Source organism: Ipomoea nil, unplaced genomic scaffold (assembly GCF_001879475.1).
Source record: "Ipomoea nil cultivar Tokyo-kokei standard unplaced genomic scaffold, Asagao_1.1 scaffold1474, whole genome shotgun sequence".
Classification (NCBI taxonomy): domain Eukaryota; kingdom Viridiplantae; phylum Streptophyta; class Magnoliopsida; order Solanales; family Convolvulaceae; genus Ipomoea; species Ipomoea nil.
Window position 1 is genome coordinate 542,345 of NW_017617902.1, and position 25,028 is coordinate 567,372.

Sequence of the window (25,028 nt, forward strand, 5' to 3'; positions counted from 1 at the left end):
AAGACGTAGAAGGAACGTTATGAATTGAACCTATTATAGCTAGAGTGAATGTAAATACATATGAAATGCATTCAATTTAATATTTATGGATATTAAGGTTTAGATCTATGAATATAATATATATATATATATATATATATATATATATATATATATATATATATATATAACAAATATTATGAACATAGTGTATGATAATATTATTACATATGATTAGGCTAGAGCATCGGTCTGGTTCTAACAATTCAGGCGGACGGAAAGACTGTTTGATCAAATTTTGGTTTGTGTTTTGAACTCCTAATTTGTGAAATTATTTTTGTAAATTCGTCGTATATTCGAAAATAGATTGGATAATTAAAATTTGGAAAAAGAAAATTTGAAATTACAAATTTTGAAACAAATTCCAAGTTACTGACTACTACAAGCATACTGGAGAAAATTACCGATTTGGTCCCTCGACTATGAGGATTTCACCAATTTGGTCCTCGACTATCAAAATTACTCAATTTGATCCTCGACTATGACATTTTACCTGATTTGGTCCTCGACTATGACATTTTTACCCGATTTGGTCCTAAAGTCAAACCAGTGTGATTGAGGTAATAAATATGAGGATATTTTTGTAATTGCACATTATGTCCTTTTTCGGTTGTCCAAGTTTATCACACGTTTTGCCTTCCTTTGCCTTCAGACAAACAAAAAACTTCTTAGTGTAAACAAAAAACCCTAATCGCACAATCCAGTCAAAAATTTGAATAATGAGTTGAGAAATCATCTGGAATGCTTCAACATCTAAATCCGCTACACTAGAGAAATGAGACTTTGACCACTGTGTAGTGGATTTAAATATTGAAGCATTCCAGATGATTTCTCAACTCATTATTCCAATTTTTGACTGGATTGTGCGATTAGGGTTTTTTATTTACACTAAGAAGTTTTTTATGTTTGTCTGAAGGTAAAGTGTGGGATAAACTTGGATAGCCAAAAAATGACATAATGTGCAATTACAAAAATATCCTCAAATTTATTGCCTTAATCACACTGGTTTGACTTTAGGACCAAATCGGGTAAAAATGTCATAATCGAGGACCAAATTGAGTAATTTTGGTAGTCGAGGACCAAATTGGTGAAATCCTCATAGTCGAAGGACCAAATCGGTAATTTTCTCGAGCATACTGCATACATAGCAAATTGACAATTTACTAATCTCTATATCTATCTCTATATATATTAAAGCAAAATGAGTTTCTCCCCAAAAATTTTCATCCCAAAAATTTAGTTGAATTCTACTAATTTATTTTACATATACTTTATATACATAATTACAAAAATGCTAAATCAATTATACAAAAATCATTGCCAATTTACCAAATATAATATTATAATAATTAATTTCATTCCCAAAAATTTTCACCCCAAAAATTCAAATTAGTTCAATTCTTTCAATTCTGCTAATTTATTTTACTTATACTTTATATACATAATTACAAAAATACTAAATCAATTATACAAAAATCATTGCCAATTTATCAAATATAATATTATAATAATTAATTCAAATTAGTTCAATTCTGCTAATTTATTTTACATATACTTTACTTTATATACATAATTACAAAAATGTTAAATCAATTATAAAAAATCATTGCCAATTTACCAAATATAATATTATAATAATTAATTTCATCAAATATCCTAACTTCAATTATGCTAAATCAACTTCAATTCTGCATATATAAAACAGAGATAATTAGCGAAGGAATGAATAGCAAATCCAAAAATTCCTTTGAACTTAAGAGTTCTTTTCCAGATTGAGTTTGTACGTTCTTGTCGGTGATTTATCAACCTTCAAAAATAAAAGCGAGGAAAGGTTCCTCTGAAATCAAAAGAAGAGAAGTTGTAAACCTTCCGTGATGAAGAGGTACATGTCATTCTCTACATTATTCTGCATAAAAAAAAAATTATATTTTAATGGTCAGTATATACCAAAATTGATATCCAATGCTATGTAATTATCTACAGGGAATCCACCAAAAAATAATAGTATGGACTTTGATGCAAAAGTAGAAATCAAAATACAAAATTCTTATTTGTCACTTTGTCTTGGTAAGATTTTGAAATCATTTGTGTTGACTCAAAGACCTTGTCAAATTTATGTGCAAAAAGGATTCCAGTTCTATGAAGGAATACTGTCCTAAAAGGAATTGATATGGAAGAATACTAGTTCTAAGAGGAATTGTTATTGAAGATCTTCTAGTTCTAGTTTGATTAGGAATAGCATTATTATTCACAAATCTGTTAGAAGTAGCTACTATAAATAGGGTTGTCCTTTTATCACAGAACCCAAGCATTCAACATGTGAGATACGAGAGTCTTTGAGAATAGGATACTAAATTCCCCTAGAAAGTAGTACATGTGTTTAGGTTTCAATAGTTTGGTAGGAAAGATAGATCATTCTATTGTGTAGTCTCAGGTTCCAAATAGTGTACTTTAAATATTAAGCTTTTAGTGAATTTAGGCAAATTCTCAAATTGAGAAGTGCCTCGCAGATTAGGATTGTTTGCCCGAACTGCATTACAGATCGTTTGTGTTACAACGTCAGTTTCAACATCACTGTGTGCTACGCTTATATATATTTCAATTTGTTTGCAGCCACTAAGTCTCTAACACTATGAAAAACCTATTGCGAACGTTGAGATCAAGACAATAAATGAGCAAAAATGTGCAGGTGATACACACTACTCCTTCAAAAATCAAGGTAAGCATTCTGCTTTTCGGTAGAGAGAACTTCATCAGTAGTCTGTAGATAGCATCAGAATTCAATTTCATCATGTGCCAAGAGATGTGAAACACTATTATTTAGGTGTAAAACAATAGAAAGTATAAAGTGATGAAACTAAACTAAATAAAAAAGAAGGATAAATTACAGGAGCTATTTTGGTGGAGTTTCAATGTTTCACAGGTGATTCAATGAATATAAATTTAAATGATGATTCAATATTTATGAAATATCTATAGGTTGTGCCCCGGAACTCCTTTCTATATAGAAAGCAGCTTAGAGATGGAGTGGCAGGAACTAAGAATCCTATCTATGCACCAATGCAGAAAGTGATTTGCATGTATGCAATGCATCTAATCTCTTCCCATGAATGGAATAGATACACCACAGTAAGAATATTTATTTGATAAAAAATAAATTTTGTTGTGTTTTTCAAGAACCAACAACTGGGTCGTACACCAGTATAGTGATGGTGTTTGAATTCATGTAAAACATTCTGGGTAGCAGTAGCTATAGAGAGGGAAGCTTCTAAATTGACAAATATAGCTTCATAAAAATATTTATTAATAGAATTTGTAATTATATAATTTCAGGGATAAAATGTGACATACTTTGGACAATTGAAGGATTAAATTTGTTCAAATCAATTGATAGGGATCAAATTTCAAAAAGTAAAACAATTCAGGGGCTAAAAGTGTCGTTTTTTCATATTTAAAATTTATGTCGTGGATCACATATCAATACAATTTGAAAGTCGAAAGATCACGGGTCATCAATTTGAAAGTTTAGAACTAAACGCAGCAAAATCAATATACTCGAATGACCACAAATGACCAAATATTACATTAATTCTTATTAGTAATTATCTAGCTTAAATATCAATTTTTATTTTAAATACAAAAATTTATAAAAGAATAAATTTCGTATTCACTTTTTTATATATGAAATTTAATAATATATTTTTAATAACATACATAATTTTAATATTTCAAATATTTAGTCCATGCATCGCATAGGTGACATACTAGTTTAGTTATAACTTACAACTACAATTACAAACATGCAAAATGGAATATACAAATTTACACTTTAGTTTACCTCTTTCTAATCTTTCACTTTCAATTAATCTATATTCTCTTAAGTTGAGATTGGTTGATTGGCCTGTAAGTCATACCTACTTAATACAAGATCTTCAGAACACATGTTTTTCACATACAGTAAAATAGTTTTCAGGGAACATACCTGGCTCCATTGTTTTTCCGTAGTTGCTTGAGTTAGAAACTTGGTTTCTCTCTCCAAACCTTTAGCATTCACTTAATCTAATTCTCTGATGAAGAGTTTTAGTTCTTAGATAGGTTGGGGAGAGGACCAGAGTCTCATATATATATGAAATATAAATAATACGTTCCATCAACGTAAACCTGATGATATGCAGTTGAAACTGCATTCTTATCTTCTTAACTGGCCAATCACAGAAATTATCTTCATTATTAAATATTAATAAATATTTAATTATGAGCCATAGAATAATAATAATAATAATAATAATAATAATTATTCTAACATTCTCCCACTTGGCTCATAAGTCATAAATTTAATAATGAACTTGAAACATAATATGCACAGTATAAGTTAATTCCTTCGTTATATTGGTCAGAACATAAGTCATCGTTAAGTTAGAAATTAATAAGAATCATGGCGGTAATACGTCACTAATTTAACGCAGTCCCTTCCATGTATCACAATATTAATTTCAAACTCAATATGATTTATAATGAACTTTTCATAATGGTCCACGATAATGTCTTTATCAAAGACAAATCCTGTTTATATTAACATAATAAAACATTCATGTATATATACTTCATAAACTAAACAAGATACTTTAATACAGAAACGAAACTATATTTGAGCTCTAAGTATCAAATATTTTAAAACACAATCTTAACATAATGTTAACAGTTTCCAATAACGCCCATTCTTTCAACATGCTCACAAAATGCCTTCGGTGGCAATGTTTTAGTTAATGGGTTTGCAATCATTAATCTAGTGCTTACGTGTTCAATTGATACCCTTCGTTCCCGAACATCTTCTTTAACGGCAAGATACTTCAGATCAATATGTTTAGCACCACTAGTATACTTGTCGTTTTTAGAAAAGAAGACTGCTGCGGCATTATCACAATAAATTTTCAGCGGCTTGGCAATTCTGTCGACAATTCCAAGTCCCGAAATAAAATTTCGCAGCCATAATCCATGATTTGTGGCCATAAAACATGCCACAAACTCAGCTTCCATAGTGGATGCAACAATGACAGTCTGCTTCGCACTTTTCCAAGAAATAGCTCCCTCGGCTAAAAGGAATAGATAACCAAATGTGGACTTCCTTGTGTCCAAACACCCGGCAAAATCTGAATCTGTGTATCCTATCACCTCAAGGTGATCAGATCGCTTATAAGTGAGCATGTGCTCCTTTGTACCTTGCAAGTACCTTAATACCTTCTTTGCAACCTTCCAGTGATCCATACCAGTATTACTTTGATAACGACCAAGCATCCCAACAGCAAAGCTAATGTCTGGTCGGGTACATGTTTGAGCATACATCAAACTCCCAACGACAGATGCATAAGGAATATTTTCCATTTCTTTACGCTCCAATTCATTCTTAGGGCATTGCATAAGGCTGAACTTATCTCCCTTCTGAATTGGAGCAACTGATGCAGAGTATTTTTCCATTCTAAATCTTTCTAAGACTTTGTTAATATATGTTCTCTGAGACAATCCTAACACTCCTTGTGATCTATTACGAAATATTTCAATTCCAATCACAAAGGATGCCTCACCCATATCTTTCATTTCAAAGTGCTTAGAAAGAAATTGCTTGGTCTCATGCATTAAACCAAGATCATTAGTAGCAAGCAAAATGTCATCGACATACAGAATCAAAAATATAAACTTGCTCCCACTGACCTTCAGATATATACACTGATCAACGGTGTTTTCCTTAAATCCAAAGGTCGTTACAGTATCATTAAACTTAAGATACCATTGTCGGGAAGCTTGTCTAAGTCCATATATCGATCTGTTAAGTTTACACACCATGTGTTCCTTTCCTTCAATTGAAAAACCCTCAGGTTGGTTCATGTAAATTTCTTCTTCCAAATTTCCATTCAGAAAGGCGGTTTTCACATCCATTTGTTGTAGCTCTAAGTCATAATGAGCTACTAATGCCATAATTATTCTAAATGAATCTTTCTTCGAAACAGGTGAAAATGTTTCATTAAAATCAATACCATCCTTTTGAGTAAAACCTTTGGCAACAAGTCTGGCCTTGTATCGTTCGACATTGCCATTTGAGTCGTGTTTGGTCTTAAAAACCCATTTACAGCCAACTGGCTTACAACCTTTAGGCAATTCAACAAGATCCCACACTTCATTATGTTCCATTGATTTTAACTCATCTTTCATGGCTTCGACCCATTTAGAAGAATTAGGACTATTTATAGCATGTGAAAATGAAACTGGATCTTCATCAATACCAATGTCAAAATCTGATTCTTGAAGATAAACCACATAATCATCAGATATAGCAGATCTCCTTTGTCTTTGAGATCTTCTTAATGCTACGTCTGTAGGAATATCATTTGTGGGTTCATTGTCAACTTCATCATGGAGTGGTTGATCATTAATCTTTTGATCATTAATTTGTTGTTCAGGCAAGTGACTAAATTGTTCAACCGTTGCAGGATGAGCAATATTAGTAACTCTAGGTAGAGTAATTTTTCGCACAGGAACAACAATTTGAGAAGAAGATATCAGAGAATCTTGCACTGTAACTTCTTTAAGTTCCACTTTTCGTGGTTCAACGCTCTCACTTAGGTTAACATTCTCAATGAACTTGGCATTTCCAGTCTCAACAATTCTAGTAGTATGGCTAGGACAGTAGAATCTATACCCTTTAGATTTATCTGGATAATCAATGAAAAACCCACTAGTTGTTCTTGAGTCCAGTTTCTTTTCATGTGGATTATAAATGCGTATCTCCGCTGGGCATCCCCAAACATGAAGGTGCCTTAAACCAGGTTTCCTTCCTGTCCACAGTTCAAATGGTGTTTTTGAAACTGCCTTACTAGGAACCCTGTTTAATAAATAGGCAGCGGTTTTTAAAGCATATGTCCACAATGATAAGGGTAAAGAAGAATAACTCAGCATACTCCTAACCATTTCCATCAATGTACGATTACGCCTTTCTGCAACGCCATTTTGTTGTGGCGTACCGGGCATTGTGTATTGAGCACAAATGCTACGTTTTTCAAGAAACTTAGCAAATGGACCTGGGCATTGTCCATTTTCAGTATACCTTCCATAATATTCACCACCCCTATCGGATCTTATAATTTTCACCTTTTTGTCCAATTGTCTTTCAACCTCATCCACAAATACCTCTAAGGCATTTATTGATTGAGACTTTTCATGCAACAAATAGACATAACCATAACGTGAAAAATCATCAATAAATGTGATGACATATTTTTCCTTTCCGAAGGTTGGGACATCAAAAGGTCCACATATATCAGTGTGTATAATTTCAAGGAGCTGTGTGCTTCTTGTGGCTGCATTCTTATTTGTGTGGTTTGAATGTTTTCCTTTAATACAGTCCACACAAATACCTAGATCAGTAAAATCTAATTCGGGAAGGATTTCATTCTTTACAAGTCTTTGAATCCTTTCCTTAGATATGTGACCCAAACGTTCATGCCACAAGTAAGCTGATCTTTCATCCACTAAACTTCGTTTAGTTCCAATACAATGATGCAGGGTTAATAGAGTTTCAGCAAAAAGATTGTCAAGCTTTAGTTTGTACAAGCCATCGGAAAGAATACCAGAACCAATGAAATGATTTTGTTTGAATAAACTAAAATATGCATTTCCAAATTTAAAGGAAAAACCATAATAATCCAGTTTTGACAAGGAAATTAAATTCCTAGAAACTGAAGGAACATAAAGAGTTTCAAACAAATCCAAATGATTTCCGGTATCTAAAATTAAACGGTAAGTTCCAATGGCTTCTACTGGAGCTTTGACACGATTCCCCATGAACACAAATTTTTCATTTGGCTTTATGGTTTGGGTCATAAGGAATCCCTGCATAGTATTCGAAACATGAGTAGTGGAACCAGAATCTATCCACCAAGTATTATAGGGAACTTCAGTTAAATTTGATTCGAAACATACTGATATATAATGTATACCTTTCTTTTCGAACCATGCCTTACGCTTAAGGCAATCTTTCTGAAAATGTCCAGATTTCTTGCAGAAATGACACTTGTCATTTTTATGTTCCTTTTTGTGGATTTGAGAAGAGGACTCATTAACCTTCATTGGTCCTTTCTTACCCTTTTGATTCTTCTTTCCAAACTTTTTACCAGCCCTTGACTGACCCATGAGATTGATTGAGTGGATTCCTTGTCTCTTAAGCCTCTTTTCCTCTCGAGTTAGCATTTCATGCAATTCGAACACATTCCACTTATCTTTAATGGAATTATAATTCACTTGGAATGTCTCATACTCAAGAGGCAAAGAGTTTAAAATAAATTGTACAAGGAAAGTGTCATTCACGTCCATTCCCATGGACTTTAATTTTGCTGCTAAGCTCAACATCTCAGTAACATGATCATGCATGGAGCACGAACCATCAAATTTCATGTTGGTTAGTTTACTCATAAGAGTGCCTGCTTGGGCCTTATCAGCACATTCAGAATGTGAATTTTCCTCCACATGTTTCAACATATCCTTAGCACTGTCAAATTTGGGAATTGTGGACTTAATGTTGTTTCCAAGTGTCATTCGCATAAGCATTAAGCTGAGTTTATTCGATTTTTCCCATGCTTGATGGAAAGCAACATCATCATCACTGCTATTATCATTAATAGCAGCGGGCTTGTCATTCAAGAGTGCTAGATCAAGATCCAAAACACCGAGGTGAAACTGGATTTGTTCATGCCACTCAACAAAATTCAGCCCATTATACTTAACAATAGACGCAGCTTGCGAATGAATTGAAACACAACTAGATGCTGCAATGAATATAAAATACTCAAACATTAATTATATTTCAATACATAAACAGATAAACAGATTTAATCAACATAATCATAAACAATTAAGTACATTGAAGGTCTCCTTTGGGTGATCCAACAACATATAACTTTAAACATAATCCGATGCAAAAAAAAAATTCATATAATTGGCTATTAAATATATTATGACTGGACTTGTTTGCTATCTTTGGATATGCTGCATAACCCAATCAAATATAAATAATTAACCACTATTATGTTTATAATTATGAAATAATTGATCACCTTTGGGCGACTCTTAAATATTTCAAAATTATTAAACTTCAATTTACCCAATACTATAGAAAATAAAATCATGTTATCTCATTATAAGCATCACATAATCATGGGTAATTGAATTTTATTTAAATTTGATATCTATTAAAACTTTATAATTTGGCCACTTTGGTGACTAACAAATTAATCATAATTAGATACCAAGTTAAGTGGATATGATATAATAAATAATATCATAAAATATCCACATACATAATTATAACTAAAATGCAAGCCAAATGATTTACTTCATTTACACGGGTGGGGATTGAACCCCTCATCTCAAATTTAAAGGACAAGGTTCCAAACCACCATACAAACCAATCATGTTAGCTACAGAGAATTAGAAAATTAATCTACATACACAATTAACACATAATTAATTAACAAATTAATCTGCAATAATATTGCGGAAGCCATAAACACATGCACCATGATTTCTCATCCTTTTAAAAACCATGCTGCAAACACAATAATTATAAACATGTGCAGTATAAGATACTTCATTAAGGTGCCTTAAATTCTAATATTGTTTAATCATTTATGCTCTAATCTATCTAATTAGAAAACATGATACTGTAAACAAATTAATTAATATTTATGAGGAAACATATACTGCACCATACGAAAAACTTAACATCATCAAATTACAGTAGGAAATTCATAATATATATAAGCATAAAAAACAACGAATGACACCCTCTTTTCTTTAGAAAACCATGCGGCAAATGCATATGCAGTATGTAACTCTAATCCATCAGGTGAAAGATTTGGCAAGTACATACATGCTTACAACAAACATATACGAAAATGCTTCACCACATACGTAATCATCACTGTAATTATCACTGCATATTTCACCTGGGTAAATAAGTTGTTTCATCATAATATATGGAAAAATATATGTTCTACAACCAGGCTCATGATACCACATGTAAGTCATACCTACTTAATACAAGATCTTCAGGACACATGTTTTTCACATACAGTAAAATAGTTTTCAGGGAACATACCTGGCTCCATTGTTTTCCCGTAGTTGCTTGAGTTAGAAACTTGGTTTCTCTCTCCAAACCTTTAGCATTCACTTAATCTAATTCTCTGATGAAGAGTTTTAGTTCTTAGATAGGTTGGGGAGAGGACCAGAGTCTCATATATATATGAAATATAAATAATACGTTCCATCAACGTAAACCTGATGATATGCAGTTGAAACTGCATTCTTATCTTCTTAACTGGCCAATCACAGAAATTATCTTCATTATTAAATATTAATAAATATTTAATTATGAGCCATAGAATAATAATAATAATAATAATAATAATAATAATAATAATAATAATAATTATTATTATTATTATTCTAACATGGCCAACCTCATCCAATCTTGTGCATACACAAGCCCCTCAGATTGCTGCAGTTTAGGATCTTTCCAGCAGGAAATGTGCAAAGTAAATTTCTTAACCGATTGGCCTGGACCATCACCGTGCAAGAGAATTTGGAGGTCATTTGTTAGCCAAATCAATCAATAATAACACCTAATTTGTTTAATATTACGATTCAATTGAATTTTTTGGTCAATTTAGAAGGTCTCAATGTAGCCTTGGAAATAAAAAAGTTTTGAGTCTTATACTGAGGCTGTACAACACAAACCATGGAGGGAAGCAATGAATGCTGAGATAAAAGCCTTAGTAGAGAATAACACTTGGACCATAACAGATTTGCCAATTGGGAAAGTCCCTATTGGCTGCAGATGGGTCTATCAAGTGAAGCATAGAGATGATGGTTCAATAGAGAGGTATAAGGCAAGACTGGTTGCTAAGGGCTACACACAACAATTGGGAGTGGATTACTTGGAGACATTTTCTCCTGTGGCAAGAATGACCACAATCAGAACTTTTCTAGCCATAGTTGTTGCAAGGAAATGGGATATTCAACAGTTAGATATCAATAATGCTTTTCTTCATGGTGATTTAGATGAGGAAGTTTATATGCTATTGCCACCAGGGTTTCAGAGTAACAAGCCTGGACAAGTATGCAGGTTGTCAAGATCCCTATATGGTTTTAAACAGGCTAGTAGGCAGTGGAATGCCAAACTAACCAAAGCTCTGCTGGAAGTTGGTTTTTCCCAGTCTTCTGCTGATCCTTCACTATTCATTAGAGGCTCAGGTTCATCATTCACAGCTTTATTAGTTTATGTGGATGACATCCTAGTGGCAGGGCCAAGTTCTAAACAGATTGATGATTTAAAGCTTTTCCTAGATAGATCTTTCAAAATCAAGGATCTAGGCCATCTTAATTTCTTTTTAGGAATAGAAGCATACAAAACAGCCAGTGGTCTCAATCTCTGCCAGAGAAAATACACTTTGGAGATTCTGAAAGAGAATGGCTTCTTGGAAGCTAAACCAGCAAGGACACCTTTCAACACTGGACAGAGATTAACTTCTTTGGAAGGAAAGCCTCTTGACAAACCTGAAGTTTTTAGAAGATTGATTGGAAAACTTCTATATCTCACAAACACCAGGCCTGATATATCCTTTGCTGTTCAACAACTAAGTCAATTTGTGGATAAGCCTAAGGACACTCATCTGGTTGCTGCTCATAGAGTCCTAAGATATCTCAAGGGATCACCTGGAACATGTTTGTTCTATCCAGCAGATTCCACTATAAGGCTGCAGGCATTTTCTGATTAAGATTAGGCTTCCTGTATAGAAACAAGGAAATCCATCACTGGTTATTGTATCTACCTTGGACAATCTTTGATATCTTGGAAGGCTAAAAAGCAAGTCACAGTCTCAAGGTCCTCTTCTGAGGCTGAATATAGAGCTTTGGCTTCCACCACTTGTGAGATTCAGTGGCTTCTGTATTTGATGGCAGACTTGCAGATCAACTTTGACACCCCTGTTGCTTTGTTTTGTGACAACAAATCTGCTATAGCTATAGGGGAGAACTATGTTTTTCATGAACGCACTAAGCATATTGAAATAGACTGCCATGTTGTGAGACAAAAAGTGCATGATGGAATAGTTAAGCTATTATCTGTTGCCTAAAACAATCAAGTGGCTGATGGTTTTACTAAAGCTTTAGCTAAGCCTTTCTTTGATCACTTTCATGTTAAGCTGGGCCTTTAGGATCTTCATGCTCCAGCTTACCGGTGGGTGATGAAGGAATCTAGAAGCAGTTGATGAAGCAGGAGCAGTCTACATATTGTCAACAGTGTGGTAGTTGAAGTTAGTTATTAAGGAAGGGCTTTATGGTCTTTTCCCCTTGTGTTTAGCAGTTATAACTGCCTCCTGCGTATATAGCCTAAGCTGTGTGCTCTTTCTTCTCTTGTAACAAACACAACAGTTCTTCTCATCATTCATCTTCAATACACTCCTTTTCCTTACTGCTTAGCCATCTGATTTCATGAGTTCATGCTAAGTTCATCACACTTCAAGGTTATTTTGAGAACTTTTCCTTCGAATTATAAATAATATATTATGCTCCCGAAGCACAACTCAACTAATCAATTATATCAAAATAAGTTCATAAGCTAGCTTTGCTTTATATCAAAACATCCCTCTCGAGTTCTAGTAGCATCTCGAGAGGGAAACCACTCCGATCCAATTTTCATTCCTTTATATCTGTTAGCACGCAGTTCACTTATAAAATCACTTCTTGAAATTCATACAGATTTTCTTCAACAACAACTAGCCATTAGATCGAAGTAACATATGCAAGCTTTTCGCTTCTTTAATTTAATGGGGTAATTAAGGTTAAGGAGTAGTTACTTTCAAAAAAAAAAGGTTAAGGAGTAGTTTGTCCTATTATTTTCTTTCTTAGGGGATATTATTATTTATTAGATAATTGAGATTGGAGTAGTAGCATTGTGATACTTCTTCTTCTTCTTGTCATCGTCGTCGTCATCGTTGTCGTTGTTGTTGTTGTTTTGACAAAAGAAATTTGCAATCACTATTGATTGTGATTGTTTTGTATTTTGAATTGACAGTATATGTGACAAATGCTGGCAATAAAATATTAAATTATAATAATGTATTACTCCCTCTGTCTCATTTCATTTGTCCTACCTACTATTCATTGGTCAAACCAACTCTTTATTCTTTGTTTATTTTCTTTCGTATTTTTTACTTATTTTTAAATTTAATTTGTTGTGTTTAATAGTACATAATTTTAGTGTAGTTTCTAAATATATAAATTTTTTATACTAATACTAAACTTAATATTATGAAATATTGGATTACAAATAACTTCAGCCAAGCCTCGTTAACCAAACCAGACACATAAAATGAGACGAATGGAGTATTTTTTTTTTAGTGTGGTATAATAATGTATTCTAAAATGTTTTGCAAAAGATGCAACAACATGCTGACGACGACGACACAATAATGATGATGACAATGCAATGCCCATAAAGGTACAACAAGCAATTACCGCTGACAACTTAAATTAAGAGGAAACCTCAAAGTTTTCGTTGGGCAAGAGACTATAGAAACTAGTAGATCCACAACTCTCTCTACAGTAGGAGATTTTAAGAGCAACATTTTTACAAAGAGTATTTGGGTTGTAGATTTACTAAACCAATTGCATCTACTTCAACATTTTCACTCTTAAGAGAGATAATAGTAGCAATGCATGGCCTAAGGTATGCATAGACACATAAAAATGGTGACACGTTTCTCTTGTCATGCATCAAAAAAAAAAATAATAAAAAATAAAAAAACCTTTAGCATCACTTTCAAACCAAACATGCTCGAGAACTAATAAAGTGATCTAGGAAATATACATTCAATATTTATCAAGAAGTCAAAAAGAAAACTATCGAGCTTATGTGTCTTAATTATATTGTTGTGCACAAGATAATACAAACTAGCATGCAACTTATATGTATGATATAATAATAAAAAGATGTTTGTTTTAGCAGTATACCATTAATAGAAGAAGAAACCACTTATCTAAATCGGATTGTTGTAACTTAGGATCTAAATAACTATAGGAGCAAACATAGGTTCTTTGTCAGTCGAGGTTAACCAAGAACATTGTGTATTTGTGTATTCAAATTTCAAATTAGCGCACTATTGGCCTTTATTACATCATTAGTTTTTTTACGCGCTTTGCGCGAATGGGATAATGTCCAATGATTATTTTTAAATAAGTATTTCAAAGTATATCAATACAATATTATATAGCAGATGTTTATGCAGGTAAATAAATGTTGAATTTGTTTATTTAAATCGGAAATTTAAAGTATATAAATTCAAGATTATATATGAGAGATTGATTATAATTGTTACTAAAATAAATGTTTACAACTTTGTAATAACGCTAGTCTAAATACTTAGTCTTAAAGCGATAGTCTAAATAAATACGACTTTTTTGGTTTAAAATTTTTTTTAATTCTTCTTAATTCTCTTTTGGGTAGCATTATCATTGTTTTCATCTTCAGTACATGTCCTCTTTTTTTTTTTATTTGTAGTGTGTCATGTTCAATTAGGTTACTGGTGGCAGAGGGATACATCATGCAATGAGATTATGGTGTAGGAAGCTTTAGATTTTTCTTGTTGTGTATATGACTGAGATTTTAGTCGTAATATGAAATCTTTATCTTACAAACACCTATTGATATTTAGTAGTGATAGTTTTTTCTCTACATGTTTCATGTGTTGTGAAAAAGTAAAAAATAAAAAGAATTTCTTTGAAGTTAAATTTTTTTTTTTTTTAAATGTGACCTTCACCGTACCTAACTATATATACAATGGGGTCCTTAAAAAATATTTTCTAGAAAATGACTTATTTTTTCAAAAAATATTTTAATTTTTTGGTATTTAACTGAACTAGTAGGTGAACCCGCGCGATGCGCGGCTATATATATAGTATGATATATATACAGTATAGAATATAGTTATTTGAACCTGACAAAATGTGAAATGAAAACTTGTGATTTTATTACACATTGATGAATATAGTAATTTTATTATACATTGTTGAAGACTTTATTGTTGAAATAATGTGATGCATGGCTACTTATATAATACATAGAATATTACGTATAATATAATAAGAATAAGAAACATAGTATTTAAAAAAATACTAAATTTTAAATAATAAATTCTTGAATGTTATTATACATTACTGAAGGCTTCTTTGTACGTACACAACATTTTTAGTCGTATTAAGACATGGTACACTTTCCCCGCAAATCAAAATTTTCAAACCCCTGGGGTTACTAACTCTTGAAACAGCTACGTACAGTTGTCCATGGTTAAAGACATGTTTTTTCAACAACAATCCCACTTTAGCAAGTGTTTGTCCTTGACTTTTGTTGATTGTCATGACATAGGATAGCATCAAAGGAAATTGCTTTCGTTGAAATTTGAAAGACAATCTTGGATCTGACGGTGTAAGTGACATTCTAGGAATCAATACTCTGGTTCCTGCATTTATACCGCACATGATCTGGCCTTCCAGCACGTGGTCAGCTAACCTTGTAACAATCAACCTTGTACCGTTGCATAATCCTAGTGTGTGATCAATATTTCGCAATAGCATAACAGGTGATCCAACTTTCAAGGTAAAAGCATGATTTGGTACTCCAGAACATCTCAAGGCATTCAAGAATTCCGAAGTGTGCAAATCCGCTAACATGTTAACATTTGAATCTGACTTACACACAGAATCACAACTCAAGTATGTCTTACCCTCAGCCGGATTATGATCATTCATATATTGGTTAACGGCATCTACCACATCCAATGTTGGAGCTAAAATTGCACTATCATTAAGATATGACAAATCGCCAATTCCCAGTCAAAAATTAGGGAATGTGCTATCAACAATTGTAGCAATAGGGTCATCCTCGCACTTCAACAACAAATGTTCTGGAACAGTAATCTCGGACTCACCATCACGTTGACTACCAATTATTCTGTCACCTATATTAGCTATCCATTTTGCAAATTCCTCGATCTCCTTACCCTCGTTTTCTGATTGAACACTTCTCAATCGTAGATTCTTAGTAAGCCTTAAAACTTTACAGGATTTCCAGAGATATGATGAGCTAATGCTCGCTCGAACTATATCCTGTCAGGTACCCTTTGGAATGACTGGTAAAATTTGACTGAAATCGCCACAAAAAACAACTGTTTTATCAACAATTGTTCTATACATTAATTTTATAATATTAAAAACATTGTATAGCTTGAATAAACTATATAATATTAACTAAAATGTATAAATTATGAATAATACAGTACATGTTAATACTAATAATAATAAAACTAAAAATAATACAATAGTAACATCACCAATAATAATAATAATAAAGTTTTACAGCTGATATACATTTTATACTATGATCCAATCCACATAACATAAGTAATTATCCTATTATTAGACAATCTAACTTTGTAAGTTAAAAAAATCATTCCAATCCACATAACATAACTAATTATTCTAGGCTTATATATATTCATCTCTACAGCCCAAATTAGAAGAACAGATTCAAGCCCATAACCGAGATGATGCTGACTGATCCAAATGCACAGATGCAACCCACCCAACAGACTGGAGTATAAAAGTCATATGTTGTCATCACTTGCAGCCCTCCCCTCTCTCTTGCTCTCTACTCTAGTATTCCAGCTCTTTGTCCAATTTTTGGTTGTAGAATGATTCTAAAATCCGTCTATTCAACCGTTATCCTTGTTATACTCTTTGTTAAACCTTATAATTCCGTTATCGCGAACATTTGTTCAAAGCCTCTAATCCATTGATCCAACCTCTAATCTCAGATTATTTACCCATTTTTTGTTACAGAAGACTCTAAAACTGGGTTGTCATCTACGATTCTTCGTCTACGTGATTTCGCGATGTTGGTTAAAAACCCTAGCTCAAGAAATCCCTAACAGATGAGTTCATCAGCTATATTTTTTTGTCCATTTTCGTAATTTTTTTTGTCATATCATTGTTTTATTTTGTGATGCATGTTAGTTTAACTTATCTGTTTTGGAAATGAATTATACATTTGTAGCAGAATACATTTGGGCAGTTTAATATACACTTATCTGTGTGTTACCTACATTCTGTAGTTCATGGATCTATGTTACCCTAATAATGTGCTATATTGACTTTAACAACTGCTAAGTTGTTTTTACCTAAGTTTTTGCCTAACTGACAATTGGTTGAGGAATTTGCCTGTGTAGTCCAAAAAAAAAAAAAAAACTTTATTTATTTATGTATCTGCTAATGTGTCAAAGTGAATGTGACTTATTTTTAAAAAATGACACTGCAAATGTTTGTAAATTCAGTATATTTTTTTTTAAAAAAAAACTTTTTTTAAAGATAATTTTTAAAAAATAAAGGATTGAGTGACATTGCAATTAATTAATCTTACTATTTCAAATTGCCTTACCAATTTGGTGATTTATGTATGAAAAAACTATAAGTGTAATGCAATTTTTTTTTAAATAATGTTTTTTTATCTGAATAATCAAATTTAAGTGTTTGGTTTTATGCTTATAGTGTTCCTGCCAATTGGTTTTGTTAATTTTTTTCATGACTTTTCTTAGTGTTATTTTTTTGAGTTATTGAGTTCAACTATTTTTTTAAAAATATTTTATTGAATTAGTATAATGCATAATGTGTTATTTACATGCATATTCATATGAATTTGGCAAATATAAATAATGTCCATAGTCTATTTTCACATAAATAAATCAATACAAAGTATACATATAAATAAGGGTACTAATACACCATAATTTTGGCCTATTTCTTGACTCCATTCTTCAACCAATGCTTGACAATGTTTGTTTTCAATCCATTTCAACTGTTGGTGGCTGTCATTTTAGTGATGAATGTTGAGCCACACACCATTAAGCTAATCAAATATAAAATTCAAATATACATTACAAAAAAATGTTAGAATTTTTGAAGTCTTAATGTTTTCTTTTGAATATACTGCAGAAGTTAGTCACAAGTAAGGCAGAGCTCAAAATCTTTAAAAAAAAATACGATAACATTAAATGAAGTTTAAGGCCATCACAACATTTTTTATTTCATGATACCTTTAGATGCTTTATCTTGCACCCATGGTTCTTTATCCCTTCTACATTTCCATTCTTCTTTCCCCTGTTAAACATACAACTACATAATAGTGTAGACTAAATACAAAATAAATTGACTTTTCATCTAAAAAAGAATTGTCCACAAACTAATAAACCAAATTAGATTTTTGTATTCACTCTCTTATCTTCTGTTAGTTTATCACGGCATCCTATGGACTCACATGACGAAAATCACAAACCTGCAAACATTGTAAAATATTTAGTCAAAACATAAACTTTTTTGTTCAGGTAAAATCAGGTATATGCTCAGAATTGAACCTTTATTTGCATCTATATAGTTCTTCTTCGTGCAACCTATGGAAACTGATCCCTTAAGCTTTTTCATTTCTGTTTGTAGTGCATTTTCACTTTTTGACCTGATTGCTTGCAACTAAAAATCTTTTGTGATTCATGCTTGTAAATACAATCTTATATATTTATATATATACTGCCTGTTAAGCGTTGTAGCTAGTAATTACTACTTGCTGTCATGACATTTGTATAGAAACAATATATGTTAGCGATCTGCATATGCAGTTTTTTATTTTTACAGTATTCCATTATTTTTCAAGAAAAAGTAAGAGGATGCAGAGCTTTATTGAATCTGCAGCTTTACTCTATGTATGTACACTAAATATAGGAAAAAAACAATGTTATGCTCATAATAATGAATCAAAAAAACTAAATATTTAAATTTCTGCTAAATTTACCTCTTCATCACTTGTTATTCCTGCAGACATTTCAAGGATTTGATAGGTTTTGACCAACCAAACTTTGATTGCTGTTCTTGTGTGGGGCTAATCTGACTTAAAAGAAGGTATTAAGCACCATGGCTTTTGTAAGTGTATACCTTTCCCATCTCCTTGTGCGTCTGCTCCTTCATCTCCTCAGTATCCTCCTCCACAGAAACAAATAGTCTAATACAAAAAATTAGATAAAGAAATAGAAACCAAACATGAATATATAGTAGTAATTAAACAAAACAAAAAAAACACTGAATAATTAGTTAGTAGATAATATAGGTGAGAATTTCCAAAAAAATATGCTTCGCAGGTGTTCTCACTGTAATCTTCAAGCACCTGTGTTTTATCAATACTGAGATGACATAGTATCTTTGCCCAGATTTTTGGTTCTTTGTTTGCATACTTGCAGGTAGTTCGAACTGGAGAGATGGTGAACTTGTGAGTGATTATGGATATCAAGCTTTATATAGAGACTGAAATTTGTTTTCCAATTTTGAATATTGTCTTGGAACTATGAAGGCTGCTGGAAACGTTTCAAGACCCAAGATTACATTCAATAGATAATTTTTTCGAAGCATTTTCTCGTATAGAGATGTGTAACAGCCGTATGTGTATATCTGTACCTTTATATATGTAAATAAATGTAGATTATAGGTTAGCTTCTCAATGTAAAACTCTTTGACTATTAGAAGTCTATTAATTTACATCGGTAATAGACAATATTAGGCCACAATTAATTCGGCTGTTGAGTTTTCATCTTAAAACGATGCAGTATCAATTGGGCGGGAAACAATGATTGGCAAAACTTCTTGCTTTATTATAGAGTTAGATTAGATGGTTAAAAACTATCTTTTTCAGTTTGACTAAAACTTAAGAAATTATATATTTTTTTTTGTTTAGTTCATTTTCCTGAAAATGAACTTATTATTTGTTGTTATAATAATATTAATAATAATAATAATAATAATAATAATAATATTGTGATGTGGTGGCGGTGGTTTAGTAGTGGTAGTAGTGGTGTTGTGGTCATGTTGGTGGTGGTGGTGTGATTAGAATGCATTTTTTCTGTTGACTCTAATTTCTTCGAGTAGCCAAACATTTGAAAATCTGAAAAATAACTTCTAGAAGTCATTTTTCGGATTTCTAAATCAACCTTAAATCGAACACCAAAATCAAGATAGAAGAAACTATATTAATGCAATCACCTTATACCTATCAAACTATCATCATCCGAGACAAAGTCTAGTACTTAAATACATTCAAGGGAGACATTCTTCAGGTCTACTGCTTAGCAAAATACGATGTCATCCTCATCTTACAAATGTTTACAACAATTCAAGACAACCATTAATTACATTTCTACTTTAAACCATGCAAAGGAGCTACACAATACTCAATTCGTAAAATCTGGGAAGCCAACCACTCTATACCAAAACTTGTAGTCAATGTAGACAACTTGTACTTTTGTAGATGCACAGGGGAAGCCAACAACTATCTGGAATTTTGACTACCATGGAGGAGTCGAGATCATATGATTCTTGAATAACAACTTTATCCAAGTGATTTACATTAAAGATCAACATTTTCACTAAATACTATTCGATTGTGAATGCACTAAAACAGTTCAATATAATCTTCAATGTGTAAAGGATCTTTAGATCGTGATCAATAAGATCCTCCGAAAATGAAATCTCATCAGATAAACATGTCTACAACTCAACAAGCAATGAAAATTAAGTACAACCATGAGGAAATTAAGAAAAAAGAAAATCATGATTGCCAAATATATACTCTATAGGATCAGTTTCTTACTCCACAGGGAGTGCATAGAGTAAATTTCTTAATACGGCAGACGGCATGGCGCAAGAGATCGAATGTCATTTATCATGTTCACCAGAGCTACGCTTTTATCACCTTTGCATCTTTGGGCAATCGGCACACACTAACAAGAAAATTCGCCCATAGCCCAACATGGATTCAACGTGTTCCATGCAAACAATTTGGGCTTTTGGAGATGCACGAGGAAAACGCAACAACTCCTTTTGGCTTTTGGCAGCTACAGATTTGTCAATATCACCAGATTCCATACTAAAAACTTTCTCTAGTGCGGGAGATTTTGAGAGTATCATTTTTATAAAACGCATTTCGACTGTGAATCCAAAAAATGATTCAATCTTGATTGTATTAAGCATCTTTAGAGCCTGAACAATAAAGCAACCATTTGGATCCTCCAAAAGTCTTTAAGCAGCTTTTATATCACGGTCGCATACTACCTATAACTCAAGAAGAAATGAAAGACATGCACAACTCTGAGGACATTTGAGAAATAAAAAACAGAAGAATCATATATGCATATGAATGCGAAATTAAATGTATACTCAACCTGATCAACCATAATTCCCAGTTCACATAGGTTAGGGAATTTTTGAAGTAATTGCATAACAACAGTGAGCTGCTTCCCACAACCAAAACTTAAGTCATCGAACCGCAGCACTTGGAGATTTATTGCAGTTGCAAACAAAGATGTGTCCATATACTTGAAAGATGGTAATAAGGAAAGAAAAAAATTAGGCAAACAATTAAGAACTTTAACAATTAAGCCAGAAGGAAACTAATTAAATTAAATATGTCGGCCATCCATTTGCATAAAGTAAAATGAGGTAGATTAGATTCTCACCGGCAAGGAAGAGCCAGACAAGCAAAGAGCCTTAATTGCTTTCAAATGTGGTGTCAACCATCTTGATTCAACCATATCATGCACAAAATGTCGAACAGACAACATTTCAAGTTTTGAAGCGCTGATCACAAATTTATTAATCTCTCCACAATCAAAGAAATCCAGCTTCTCAAGTGCAGGGCTCACGTGCATTTAGTCCTTCCCGTAAAAAATGAGGTTGAATTTAAGCCTCACGTAACTCTTGATCCAACGAATCAGATTAACAGCAAAAAATACACGCGAATTGCTCATTAAGGGCATTTTGGTCCTTTTGATTATATTAAAAAAATCAAAATTTCTGATCTTCTTCTTCTTTGCGCGTTTTCAAAATTCACCATTGATTCTTAATTTTCGATATTTCCTAATCTCAGACGATTTTGCGATCTCTATGGAATTGGCAATAAAATCTATTCTCTTCGTCGTTCAATATCTTATTCGTCAAAATAAACCCTAAACCCAGCAAAAAGTCAACCGATCAAGAATGGAAGAATTCGATCAAGGTATTACCCAAATTCTATCGCTTTTCTGAAATTAATTTTATCTGCATTGGTATTGGCCTCCTTCTTGTCTTAATTACACGCACATTAAACACTACATGCATGCAACTTAACCACTGAATTACTGACCTACTTTAATTATTCCGAGCCTAGATCTTTACGCACGTAGATGATTAGGTAGCCGCATGTTAATTTTTATAAATGCGCATATTACTATTTTCACTAATGCCGGTTAATTAGCGGCTTAAAATTTTAAACAACCCTCACGCATGTTATCCGTTAAGCACACGCACGTTCAGTCCTTTCCAGACGCATGTTTATGTTAATGGACTCACTGACACACGTTAAGTAATGACCTAACATTTTAAAAAACACTCACGCATGTTAACTGTTCAACATACGCACATTAACTATTACCCTGACGCACGTTAATTGCTCATTTGCCGCACATACTCTTGTATTTTATAAATCTGTCATATTGACAATGATCTGATTAAATTAACGCATATTAAGTATTCACATTACGTACGTAGAGGCTTGGAACAACGCAATAATAACTTCATACTTATACGTTACAGTTCCCAGTGAAATTCAATCTACGAACAACCCCAGTTTGAGTCCCAGCAGCAGCAGCAATGGTTATACATTGACCATATCTCCTGGAATGACACAGTATTGGACTCCGCACTGTGAAGATGAAATGAAACCAGCGGTTAACATGATTTTTAAAACATTAGATGCTTGTATTGAATTCTACAATCATTATGCTGCCAAAGTCAGGTTTGACACAAGGTCTAGTTCCGTCGTTACAGCACGCGACGGGACGAAAACTCAAAAGCAAATCGTTTGCAATAGAGAGGGATTTAAGAATACAGGAGCTCAACATTGTCACTCGATATCAAATGCAGATGCAGGGGAAGGTCCTTCCCGTCCAAAGCGGCGGAGGGTTTCAAACAGAACTGGTTGCAGAGCTAGGATTATTTTTAAGTACATTGGAGTAGCTGGGTACCAAGTTACGACATTTATTGAAAAACATAATCACAGCATGTCTTTGGTTCTGGCAAGGCAGTTTCTAAAGGGAAATGGAAACATCTCCAGTGTTCATCAGAAGTTTATACTAGATTGTGCTAAAGCAAATATTGGAGCATCAAAATCAAAAGGTTTATACAGTCATATTGTGGGGGATTACTCTGAAGTTGGGGCAACTGTAGTTGACTTTAAAAATGTTAGAAGGGATCTCAGAGCATACATATTGGGAGCTGATGCACAAATACTGGTGCATAATCTTATTAAAAAACAAGAGATGTGCCCTGCATTTGCTTTTGACTACGAAGTTGATGAAGATGAGCAGATGAGTAGACTGTTTTGGACAGATCCAATGTCAAAAAAGAATTTTGCTGCATTTGGAGATGTTGTCTCTTTTGATGCCACATATTCAACAAACAGGTATTATTCTATTCACATTCTTGCGTACGTTTCATTAATTAATCCACATTTAGCATTGCCTGATATGTTGAGCCATGTTAAGATTTAGACATGTTCACTGTTTAATTGAAAAGAGTTGAAATATAAATAAGGGCACATTGTCGTTTTAGACCACGCATCTTAAACACTAATGTCGCGCATATTAATGCGGAATATCCAGAGTTAGACTTCAAGTACATATGTGTGCGATTTTAATACTTAATGTGCGTTACTTTAATTCTCTAAGTGTGCCAGTTTGACACCTGTATACTATGATGACGCTTTTTGTCTTATAGGTACAATCTGGTTTTTACACCCTTCACCGGAGTTGATAACCATAAAAATTGTATAACATTCGGTGCTGGACTATTGTTGAAAGAAGACATTGAATCTTATGTTTGGCTCTTTGAAAAATTTAAAAAGGCAATGGGTATGGAACCAAGAATAATTGTCACTGATCAAGATCCAGCTATGAAAGTGGCGATTCTAACAGTTTTCAAGCAAGCTAGGCATCGTTATTGCATGTGGCACATCATGTGTAAAGTTGGGGAAAAGGTGGGTCCTACGTTAAACAAGAATGAGGAGTTCAAGAACAAACTGAACTAAATCGTTTGGACGTCATCTTTGGAACCTCCTGATTTTGAGAAGCAATGGAGAGAGCTCATGGATCCCAGCGTATTTTAGAGATGACTTTATGGGGGGTCTACTCAGGACAACTTCTTGTTCCAAAAGTGAGAATTACACGTACAACCGTTTTACTGGTCCCCAATCAAGCCTAGTTGAATTCATGATGAACTTTGACAGTGCTCTTAAATCACAACGTAACACAAATGCAAAGCTCAACAGTGACAATGAAGGCTACAATCCAAATATGAAGACACCACTGGGGATCGAAAAACACGCTTCAATCGTCTACACCATTACTGTTTTCTATCAAGTTCAGGAAGAAATATGTGCCTCTTGTTTCAAATGTATGGTGTTGAATGTGAGAGAAGATGTGGGAGTGTTACACTATGATATTATGGATGGAAAGAACAAAATATTTACTCTGTTGCACAATGTGAATGACCATGAGGCTAAATGCAGTTGCAAGATGTTTGAGATGGTTGGACTGATGTGTAGACACATATTTGTGGTCTTTAGAGACCTTGAAAAGATCCCTTTGAAGTACGTGGTTAATCGGTAGACTAAGGATGAATCTTTAAAAGCTACATTTGAAATAGATGGTGTCATTTATGATCAGAATGGACCAAAGGATGAAAAGAAGATGTTGCTGAACAAACTGTGGTTTGATGTACACAGTTTTATTGATCTGGCAGGTTCAAACATGGAGTAG

At 33.0% G+C, this 25,028-nt stretch overlaps 2 protein-coding genes and 1 long non-coding RNA gene across 3 annotated transcripts; 1 reads left to right on the forward strand and 2 right to left on the reverse strand.

Moving 5' to 3' along the window:
• Positions 1–8,273: 8,273 nt before the first annotated feature.
• Positions 8,274–10,196, reverse strand: LOC109188707. Its single transcript, XM_019339336.1, has 3 exons — positions 10,187–10,196; positions 8,398–8,855; positions 8,274–8,309 (listed from the first exon to the last, which is right to left on the reverse strand). The coding sequence occupies exons 1-3, from the start codon at positions 10,194–10,196 to the stop codon at positions 8,274–8,276; spliced, it is 504 nt and encodes a 167-aa protein (XP_019194881.1).
• A 3,716-nt stretch (positions 10,197–13,912) lies between these two features.
• LOC109188722 lies at positions 13,913–18,914 on the reverse strand. The gene is made up of 3 exons (XR_002055481.1): positions 18,481–18,914; positions 18,377–18,379; positions 13,913–13,923 (listed from the first exon to the last, which is right to left on the reverse strand). It is a non-coding gene; the product is annotated as an uncharacterized LOC109188722 (long non-coding RNA).
• Positions 18,915–22,212: 3,298 nt separating this feature from the next.
• Positions 22,213–24,298, forward strand: LOC109188708 (protein FAR1-RELATED SEQUENCE 5-like). The gene is made up of 3 exons (XM_019339338.1): positions 22,213–22,231; positions 22,807–23,674; positions 23,989–24,298. The coding sequence occupies exons 1-3, from the start codon at positions 22,213–22,215 to the stop codon at positions 24,296–24,298; spliced, it is 1,197 nt and encodes a 398-aa protein (XP_019194883.1).
• The last annotated feature ends 730 nt before the right edge of the window (positions 24,299–25,028 follow it).

What these genes read in the sequence shown, in the direction of transcription:
- LOC109188708 (XM_019339338.1), top strand. An exon ending in GCCACATATTCAACAAACAG is followed by an intron (nt 23,675 to 23,988) that starts GTATTATTCTAT and finishes TTTGTCTTATAG; the next exon opens with GTACAATCTGGTTTTTACAC.
- LOC109188707 (XM_019339336.1), bottom strand. An exon ending in TAAAGTCCATGGGAATGGAC is followed by an intron (nt 8,310 to 8,397) that starts GTGAATGACACT and finishes ATTCCATTAAAG; the next exon opens with ATAAGTGGAATGTGTTCGAA.